The 10,710-nt window shown below is 40.2% G+C and overlaps 1 protein-coding gene across 5 annotated transcripts in view; it reads left to right on the top strand.

Moving 5' to 3' along the window:
* Positions 1–10,710, top strand: part of LOC118417031 (membrane-bound transcription factor site-1 protease-like) — a 99,353-nt gene that overhangs the window by 41,837 nt on the left and 46,806 nt on the right. For 4 of the 5 annotated variants that reach the window (XM_035822377.1, XM_035822380.1, XM_035822381.1 and 1 more), the window contains exons 5-7: positions 3,353–3,468; positions 9,205–9,360; positions 10,185–10,302. In XM_035822377.1, the coding sequence (XP_035678270.1) occupies positions 3,353–3,468; positions 9,205–9,360; positions 10,185–10,302 (390 nt within the window). The remainder of the gene's footprint in view (positions 1–3,352; positions 3,469–9,204; positions 9,361–10,184; positions 10,303–10,710) is intronic. The other variant, XM_035822382.1, reaches the window with a different exon arrangement.

Genomic DNA, 10,710 nt, shown 5'->3' with positions numbered 1-10,710 from the left:
TGATCTTTTTTATCATGACTTGTGGAAATGGTTTGCTTCCAAAACAACAATGTTTTGAACATATTTAGTTAAATAACGACTTTGTGATCTTGAATTATTCTAGGATGTACTTGGAAACCAACAAAAGATGGAAAAAAGGGAAAGGGTACAAAAGTTTATGCTTCTATGATGATACTTTGTGCAGAAAGGACAAGTGACACAATAAGCAGCAACTATATCAAATATTCCAGAAAGCGTAAAAACATATTGAGTCAGATTGGATTAAACGTACCACCAAGACAGCTAAACTGTCAACCTATCATTCAAACTTGTTGCATAGTTCAACTTCATTATTGCTGACAGCTGTGGTAGTCTTCATCTGCCAGGGGACTGTATACTTGAAGACCCTTAATAACCTGACAGCTGTAGACATATACTTTAAGGACAGTGACATGCAGCATCTTCCTGATATATGTCTCACTGACATGTAATTAAAAACATCCTCCATTTTTGATTTGGACCTTGTAGGAAGTAGGAAGATCTCTTTGAGCCCCTTACTCTGTGATCTAACGTATTTTGACAACTTTGACTTTTTCTGTCAAGGTCTGTGGCTAAAGATAAAGAAAGCAGTGGAGTAAACTAAGCTGACAATCCCACAAAAGTGATGAAATACCAGCCCTAGGTAACGGTTGAAGAGGTAACCTTAAACTTGGAGGAAATCACCAAAGTAGACTGGATTATTGCATGGTAGCACAAAATGGATTCAGGCCTTTTTTTTTCTTATGCATGTCTTCAAGTTTTTTGTTCCCATCAATCAAAAGCATTTGACAAGAAAATGCCAGTATGTATGATTGAACACTGAATTTAAAGCAGTGGTGTCACTATACCTGGTGGGAAATACTGAAGAATTAAGGTGAAATACATCATACTAGTAGCTTGTATAGTTGTATTTTATTACCACTCACATAGATGTTTTCTAGTAGCAACACATTTTTATTCAACAGTTATATTACATCAAATAATGTTTTTAGCCTGCTAACAAGAGAAGTTTACTGTTCACTAAATCCATATGAAACAAAACGTTTCAAGTAGTGAGTCCTTACAAATAGCAGAAATGGTTTGTCAGTGGTATTTTCCATAAGATAGATATTTTCCACCTCTTTCATGTACATGTGTACCAACACAAGTCCCTTTATACAGTAGTACCATGTTTGTGTGTTCACCCATCCTGTTCTTGTAGAGGTTGAAAAGGTTATGTGTACAGCATTTACATGAAAATACCTGGATAGGTCACTCCGTATGCTGCAGCACTCTGTACACAGGAGCCTACAATACTACCGGCGTTACTGCCACTTTGGTAAAGGTTATCCAATATTAGTACAGTCTGGTAGTGTCCTTTCACATTAAGAAGAAAGTGCTGATAAAATCCACTGCCTGACAGAAGGATAAAACACTTGATCATTTCAAACAGAGCTATAAATTACAGCTGTGATGGGAGACTGTTCTTCTGGTGACTAATGCTGTTGCATATTGTACGAAAGTGAACGTCACGCAGCAGGAAATAGCTCGCTCGATGATTCAACAAGCTCTAAATGGACATATTTGATAGCAATACAGCCTGTGTTCTCTTGATCTCTATGCAGTTTATAGAATCAGAGGCTGACCAATGTTCACAGATTGCTGAACCTTGCACCATATAACAGTACGTTTTCAGGTGAAAAATTTGCTCTCTCTGGAGAGTTTGAAATTCTGCTATCTTGAGGCAATCATGAAACTCGGCTCAAGGCTGTCAACAGTGTGACCCTGGATTTACAATTCTAAAAGATTCAAAAAATTTTTACACAAAATTACTAGGAAAATGAGACAAACAAACAAATCACATCTTAGACCAGTGAGACATGTATGTGAATTCACGGGCATTCTTGTCAATGCAAAGCTTAGTCTTGAAAAACCAGACCAACCAAGATATTCTGGCAACATTATTGGCAGGGTTGCAGGTCTTTGGAGCTTTTGATGCTGAAGTTACATTTCAAAATGGCCGACAAGAGATGATCGTCACTTTCAGATACATCGTTGTAGGCAACATCAAGAGCGATGGTGCAGTATGTAGAACTTAGATAACACAATCATTTCTGGCGCAGTTGAACTGCAGGCTTAACATGAAGTTAAGGTGTCCACCAAGAGGGAATCGTAAAAGAGATTTAGGGGATGGAACAGATAGGATCTCAGACTGTTGTATTGTGAGGAGGGGGGTCTTGGAGACATCGTGTCTGCCTTCTTCTGTACCATCTTCACACCTAATGGCTGTAATCAACACATTTTTGCCTACAGAAAAGGAAGTTCTAAGGAAGGAAGGAAGCAGAAAGGAAAAGAAAATCAGGGCCTCATTTCGATAGGAGATGTTGAAGATGCTGTGCACAGTTCATGGTACATTTAAGTAACCGGAAATTATGTGCTGAAAAGTTGTTACTTTCAATGATCATCTAGATGCATCAGTTCAGTGGTGCTTGTATGCAGTAAGTTGTTGGGGTATTACCTCTGTGAAAACGGAGGTATTGTAATCAGAATTTGTGCCAGTTTATCTTGAGGATCTGTAGTTACGTGAATATTGCAGACAGAATGGCAGCATGTTCGGCAAAAGTGGTGTAATTATATAGGATGCTAGGAGAATTGGAAATATTGTTTCACTTGTTTATCTATTAAAGAATGGATTGTTAGACTGTTACGGTTTACTTGTTTTGGACAAACTGACACAGTTTAAGGATATGATACTCCTGGAATAGAAAGAGTCAGCTTTAGGCTTAGGTCACTTTTCCAAACCAGGGCCTGGCTGGTATGTTTAAAGACAACAAAAAATTAAAATGTATACCTACAAGTATACACAAATTGTGCCCATGAATCTTACGATGACATTTTGTGTATTTTGGTGACTTTTATATCATTCTTTGTCCCTAACAAAATCTGCACAGCCAGGTCCCGGTTTTTATGTATGTATGTATGTGCTTAGGCCAGGAACTGGCCCCTTGTGTCGGGTAATGCCGCCTCTTACGAGGTGACATGCGTGGGGTGTGGCTCTCCCCAAGCACGGGGCCTCCATGTAACGTCCTATCAGAGGGACGGCCCTAGCCAAGGCTAGGTACTTTCACCTGAGTAAAGTGGGGACAGTCTTGTTGAGTGCCTTTCCCAAGGGCACAAGATCAGTGACACGGCAGGATTCGAAATCGGGACCTTTTGGGCCTGAGCCCAGCACGCTGCCGATTGCGCCACGCGATCTCACTTAAGCCTTACCAGTTGCCAATCGAGCAAACCCGAAGGACCAACTTTTAAAGGCCAAGACCCAAAAGGTTAACCTCATTCCGCCCGTGTTTTCCAGAATACACCACTGAGCTGCCTGACGAGAACCTGGAGCCATGTGCAGACAAGGGAACCCCCTGCTGGGCACAGACATGGCAGTCTTCACGGCCACTCAAGAGGACCAGCCTGGCTTATGTGAGTACCTGTCTTTGCAGTCTGGTCATGTTCTTGTGTTTATGTGTATTTCAAGGTTCTAGCCACCGTCCGTCCTACTGACCTTTGGTGAAACTTTACTGCTGGGAACAGACAAAAATTTTGCCTGTTCTGACCTCTGTGACTGGCAAAAATTGGCATGTAAATATATATCAGTTGAACCAGGCTGAGTCTACCCTCAAAATAAAGGAAATAGTGTATCAGAGGGTCTAGATTTCAGAATTTTCATGGGGGAGCACAACACAGGAAGGTTTGAATAAGGGAAGTTTTCAACCTCATCTTAAGGTTTCCATAGATAAATTTCATCTAAGAAATTTGTTTATGGAAACTACCCTGGTCTAATTTCCTGTTTCCTTTGTACACCTGTGTTGATGGATGGTGTTCTTTGTTTAAGTCAGTAGCATTTCTTATCCTTTGCACACAGCTATTGACCCGCCATTTCTTCCATTACAGCAACATAATACCACATTTGAATTACAGGACTAAGGACATGCAGAGTTATCTCCACCAGACAAGTCTTACCTACACCATTCATTTCCTTTCCTTTTTATTCCATTCAATAAGGCAATGTATTGAAGATGTTGCTATTAGTATCTTGTAATCTGCAGCTGTGAAACGGGTTTGAGGGGAATTCACTGCAAGATTTGGTTGCTGTCAAAGCTGGTTTTATTATAGGCCAGTGCAGGTTAGGTGCAGGTAGACATCAGGAATATTTGCACTTAGCAGTATTTTAAACACTTGTAGCTTCACTATAATTGTTTTAAAATGCAATACGTTGAAACCATGGCCTAACAAAAATCATTTCTATCTTCTCAGCCCTGAAAAGCATGATTAGAAATACAATCTTTAAGCTTGTTGTGTCTAAAATACATTAAAGAAAACAATAACATGCAGGAGGTCTGTATCCCACTTCACAATGCTGCTACATGTGAAAAGAAGGGCTCAGGTGGCTGATGTGTGGACAAATGCAAACATCTGGGTATATGAAACAAAGCTACTTTGTTGTAAGATATTGATTTAGAGTCCGTCATTTTTTTGCCCTTGGAGGCAGTAAAAATAAAATTGGCTCATATTGGAGCAGGGTACCCGAACACGGGCGAAAAAACTATATCAGATTCAGTACTGAAATATGCAGACATGAAAATAGAAATTATGACATTTTATGAACAGCTCAAGTTGTTGGCGCGCTCCACTTGGTAGCACAAGCCAGTTCTCTGCTTCTACTCGGAGCCAGAAAATATCAGTCATTATGGACCTGATTTATATTACAAAGGCTGATACGACAAAATCCTGGAGCTCAGCTGCAATCAGTGTCCCGTCTGCCACCCTTTGATGTGCCTACAGGGCACAGATCTGTTCTGCACAGCCATAATTGGCAGGATCCTGTCAATAACAGATGTTAAACATATCCGCGGGCCATGCAAATTGGATCCACCTTTGTGCTCGGCATTATTAGGTTTTACTTCAGGCAGGAAATCATAGCTGCTGCTTCTTAGAAAAGGGAAGAACACAGTAACATGTAATGACGTAGGAGAGATTTACTTGTGGAAACAGAATGCAAGATAATGACAGTGTTTGATGTTGGATTTCTTTGTATTCAGTCAATGGGCTATTTCAAAGGGGAAATTACCTGCAGATTTGCAAAATGTGACACAAGGTGCAACACTTCTATTGTACCATTTATGAATGCTAGGGAATGGAAGGGTCATTAGAAAACAGTTTGTACCTCCTGAAAAAAACAAACCTTTAGTGATTCTTTTGCTTAATGATATATGAGTTTTGGCCTTGGTGCTGAATATCCAGAAGTTGTTCACACGAAGCCACCCATTGACTGTGACACGTGGCATGATGATAGTTGTTGTGCACGTTGGTTATTTTGGTCATTAATTTGTTTTCAAAGCTGATTTTCTCCTGCAGCATATCACAGATGTTAACCCTCAGCTGCGCCATGCTGCTAAATGTAACATGATTACCTCTGATATTACGGCTTTCTTAAATAACATTTGCTGTGAAAGAGAGGGATTTAGGTCGCCAGGATGCAACACAAACAACGGATTGCCAGAAGACGGATTGCACCTGCTCCCACCCTTTTACACTGTTACGTTACTTCTGATGTATCAAGAACAAAGTCTTTGTGACGCAAGCTATATCTTCTACAGTTATCTTTGTAGCAAATGATATTTATTTGTGACTTGAAGTTTCTTTTTCAGAATTTTTGAATTTCAAAACTGCTGAAAAAAGATCCATGATTATGACTACAGATTCTTGTCATTTACAAAATCTTAGTCAATGTGCTGGGATATCTTTCCAATCTACAGATTGCATGCATACCAAGAAGATGCCAACGTAACTACTATGATAACAAGTATAAGCGTATTGGTAAATCACCGCTGTTGACAAAGTTGATGTATACCGAAGTACAACGATGAAGAAGACTGATCGTTGTGTTTATTGCATTTCAAATTGTAAGACGTACGGAGATTGCTTTTCCGGGTCGCAGAGCCGGAAAACTGACATTTCTATGAATATAAATGTGGGATGTGAAAAGGCAATGCTCTGAGCCGGCATGAGTGTGTCACTGGGGATATGGAAGAGATGTATGATTTCCATCTTGTATTGCCAGATTGTTCAGGTCCATACCTCAATCTAGTGAAAAAACGACAGCCGTTTTACATACAAGTTGCTTTCATTAACACCGAGCATAAGCCTCAAAAGTGCAAGGTATTGCTGGGTATGATGAATTATTGAATTTGTTATCACTTTACCAGACTTGGGGAAGACCTATTTGTACATGTAGTTCGCTCTATTTGAATTGACTTGATAGTAGCCGTAGATATCTAATGTTGCATATATACATGTACCATGTAGGTCTTGAAAAATTACAGGACTGTACCAGTACTGTACCCGTACAGAGCTTTAGGTTGTATACTTGTACTGTATAAAGTACAAGTATACAATGCTACCTTTACTTTACCGTATGCAATATTTCCAGGTGCACCCACAGTCAAAAATTGTATGCACTGATTATTGTCCGTTTGCTGCGTGTGCGGGAAAAAGTTTAAACCAATCTTTCAATGTTGAACACTGTATGGAAGCTGGAAGCTGGGTATAAGAACATTATAGAAGAGGCCAGAAGGTTGTTCCATATTTCAGTGGAGTTGTCCATGTTGTTAACTCTAAAGGTCTTCAAAGGTTTGTAAAGATTGTCTCAAGTAAAAGGTCAAAAGTCAATAGAAGAAGTGCAGAGCACTTACTTTTTGAAATGATGACATTTGGCACAGCTGCTTTCTTTTTCGCTGTCAGTAAGAAAGTCATTTATTGTCCATTATTTTTCAACTGAGCCTCTGGAGCGGAGCCCCTGAAATAAAGAAGAAATTTATGCTCTGCGTTTATAGTGAACATTTAGATTTGTACGGCAAACCATTCATCAGTGGTGAAGCAAAATAGGGAAGGGGTAGTTTCAATAATGCTGAATAAGGTTACAACCTGCCAGGGTAACATTATTTCAGAGGGAAGCAAACTTCCTGGGGACTTAGTGTCGAATGTAATACCGACTTCCGTTAGCAACCAGTGGTAATGAAATAAATCTAGCAGCGGGACTAAGACACTTTTATTGCTGCAATGGGTAGGGAGGCATGGGAAGATACAATTCTTCAGCAGTATACCAGTGGCCAGGGGAGGGGTGGCAGAAAGGGCTGATTTGGTTTACCACAGCTGTGAGAAAAAACTGTCAGAGGAAGAGCTTTCTGCCAGGGTGAGATATCCTCGCTCGCAGCAGCTCAAAGCCTCCTAATGATAGCCCCAAAAGCCTGTTGGACTGATAGTGCAGGTTGAGGAATAGCGTATCATATGGAACTTGGCAGGTATTGCTCTAGACAGGGTGAAGTACATTGTAAATCTGGGGCTGAATAACCAACGTTGTAAGAAAGTGAACTAATAAGAAAGAAAAGTTTTTATTAAGTGTTAGCAATTTTCCTGGTAGTGATATTGCCTTCCAATAGACAAACGTAGGAGTCAGAAGTGCGGACCGCTGACGAGGGGTATACAAATTAGGACATAACATCCGAGTGATGATATTCAAAACAATACCTCTTATATTTTACTTTGAACACTTAATAAACATTGTTCAGTTAATCAATAAATTTGTGCTTGTACAATGTACATCTGAGTAACTGCAATATTTCATTTCATTTATGATATTGAATTGAAAATACTCTTACCCCAATGTATTTCACTTTTTCATAGTTAATCTGTATTTTGGGGATCACTTCGGTTAAAATCGATGAAAAGAAAGAAAAAAGACAGCCCCTACCCACAGACCCTAATTCTTGCAGGACCATTATCAGAAATACATCATTTATTTTCCTAGGCCATCGGACTCTTTACCTCTGTCCATATCGGTACTGGTAAATGCTGCAACATAAATGAGATCATAGATCGGTACGTACAAGATGCCATTTGTGACCTTGCTACTCTTGATCTGGCGCAAATGGATTTGGAACCATATGAAGACGGCGGCAGATCGGGCCAGGATTTGGCGTAAGATGTCGCTACATGCTACGAGCAAGTTCCGGGATGTACTTAATGGTAACTGGCCTCTGAGGAGGAGCGCCCGGTCTACGATGTGAAATGTAGCAGTATTTCATGGCATCTCAGGGGGATAGGGAATACCCATTACCAGCCGTCTTCTTCATACAACTGATTTTATCTCGTCAACCTTTCGAGGACTCCAGTCTCTATGGTTACATGTATGAACAAAAACCCTCTAAAATGCTCCATAGACAAATGTTCAGATTTGCCTTGGCTCTCTGCCGCTATTAAAAGTTATGGCGCTTTCAAAAGACTTAGTTTGAAAACAGATGTTTCTCCGACAAGGACAGGGGAATAAAGCACCAGCCAAAATTGATGCATACGTTTTTATGTTACACAAACGATTCCTATATGTAAAATCTTTCTTTTGATTCATGTGTCACTGGGGACAAACCGGTAAGACTCTAAAAATAAAAGTTGGATGTTGCTGATTGTATGACAGATAGGGTCTTTATTCACAGCCACAATTTTTTTTCATGAGCTGAAATGTCAATGACCATCTGTCATCTTCTTCAGGGCAAAAATGACTGGTTCACTTTGCACTGCAGCTGCAGTGTATGTGTCATTGCTATATGCCACCTGATGAAACTATTGATGGAGGTAGAGCTGTAGTGGCACATGGTTTAGAGCATGATTACAAGTGTATGCTCTGTTCCTTTTGCACTTACTTATTTATATACAGTATAACACTATCAACCTTCTCCCTGCTTTTGTAGACTTTTGACACCAGAATTTTCTTATAGGGTTAGACAGCAGGGATAAGGATTGATCGAATTGGTGCCTCCTACTCTATCATGTGCTCAGCAATGAATATTTATTTGTAGACATGTTGAGTTGGACTTAACATATGTAGTATTTGTTTTTTTTTTAGTGAGTTGCAAGTGTATTAGGGCAACCCGAGTGTCCGCACATGATTATACCAGTCCTAGCGTATTTTCAATTGTGTGTTGTTTTTTACCTGGACATTGTAGAAGACTTTGTTAACCATTCCAGACACACTGTTAACCTCATTTGGTAAATCTTGGTTTATACATTTTGCATACATTTAAACATAGAAATATTACAACGTTAGGCGCATGCACCTACACTGATAGGAGGACCATGACATATTATTTCTGAAACTTGCAGTCCAGGAAGAAAGTCCTAGACCCAGTTCTCCATAGAAGCAAGGGTCAAGCTAGGAGGAAGATCCCGCTACGCCCACTACCTGAACTTATAAAACCCAAGGCTAAGACAAAAAGGACTGTCGGGAAGGGATCTAAGAATAAAGTGACAGTAAAGAAGGTATCAAGTTGGGAGACGCTGTTGTTTCTGGTTGTCATTTGGTTGAATCAAGTTTTTGGTTTGGAAATTGAGACAACCATGTTCTAACTGTTATGTAGAACATCTTCACAAAGCATGTAGACAGAGCATTCATTACAAATCCTCTCTGGGAGAAAATAAAGCCCCTTAGCAGGCTCCTTGAAGCAGGCTTTTTAACAGTTCTGTTGCGCTAGATTTTGTGTGGCCAAAATAGCCAAACTGACAAAATAGCCTGACTTGTAGAGCCTGCTAAGAAAGCATGAAAAATGCATCTAAGCATGTGTTGAGAAGTTCATTTTGGCACTGTAGTCTACATTTGAATTTTGCTTATATGCCAGTATGTAAAGTTTGCCTACCTGTAGTAGAAGTGCGCTTGAGGGAAAAGAACTTCAAATGTGAGAACTTTTTGACTCCATGAAAATATGCATTGCTTTCCATGTTCTTAGGGGAATAAGCATGTTTCTACCTGTAATAGACATTACTACCTGAGTGTTATGCATTAACCTGTATGTACTTGGGAATTATAACTGCTGTTTTTGTCTAGACAACTTGTGTCTTTGCTTTTAAGTTTTGGCACAATGTACATGTGTGTGTGTGAGACAAATAATCCACAATTATTGTTTTGCAGATCTCAGAACAGGGAAGTAGGGTCACTGCAGCATGTTGCTGTAGTCCTTTATGTTGATATTGTTCTGCCTGCAAATGTTGCAGAGCTTGCTGGTGTGACAGAGTTTGCCGCTAATCCCACACGTCGCTAACGAATGCCTTCGTACCGCTAATGACAGTATGATGTATGTTTTTCCCAGGGATCGGCATTCTGGCATTCCACGGGCCGCCACACCAGCCGCCGTTTGCTGCGCACGGTGCCGCGTCAGGTGACCCACGTGCTGCAGGCCGACCTACTGTGGGCCATGGGGTTCGCCGGTAAGTGGACTTTAGAAGGCCCGCCTTGTCAGCTTCTGTGTGCGTCTCCTCAAGACAAATTGCGATAACCAGTCACCCTCACACCATGTGGTGAAAAGGATTGAGGTAGAAGCAGTTGTAGTTTCTTCAGCAAAGCAGGTCATGCTCCAAGAGAGAAAAGAACAAGGCCACCAGTAATGAACTCCTGTAGCTTGTCAACCATTAGAGCTGCCTGATATTGGTCACACTTGACCTTCAAATTCCATAAAAGATACAAGATAGATGGGTTCAGAAAGCTGGAGACTAAATTGTAAGTGGTTTATTGAATGATAAATGATAAAATTGTTCACCTGCAAATACCACCAGGAACATTGAGGTGCTGCAAGTAAAGTTTAGTAACTGTACAAAAAATTATAAGTTGTTGATGTG

Source organism: Branchiostoma floridae, chromosome 6, assembly GCF_000003815.2.
Source record: "Branchiostoma floridae strain S238N-H82 chromosome 6, Bfl_VNyyK, whole genome shotgun sequence".
Lineage (NCBI taxonomy): Eukaryota > Metazoa > Chordata > Leptocardii > Amphioxiformes > Branchiostomatidae > Branchiostoma > Branchiostoma floridae.
Note: the sequence above shows the minus strand (reverse complement) of the source record. Positions and strands in the feature narration are given on the sequence as shown.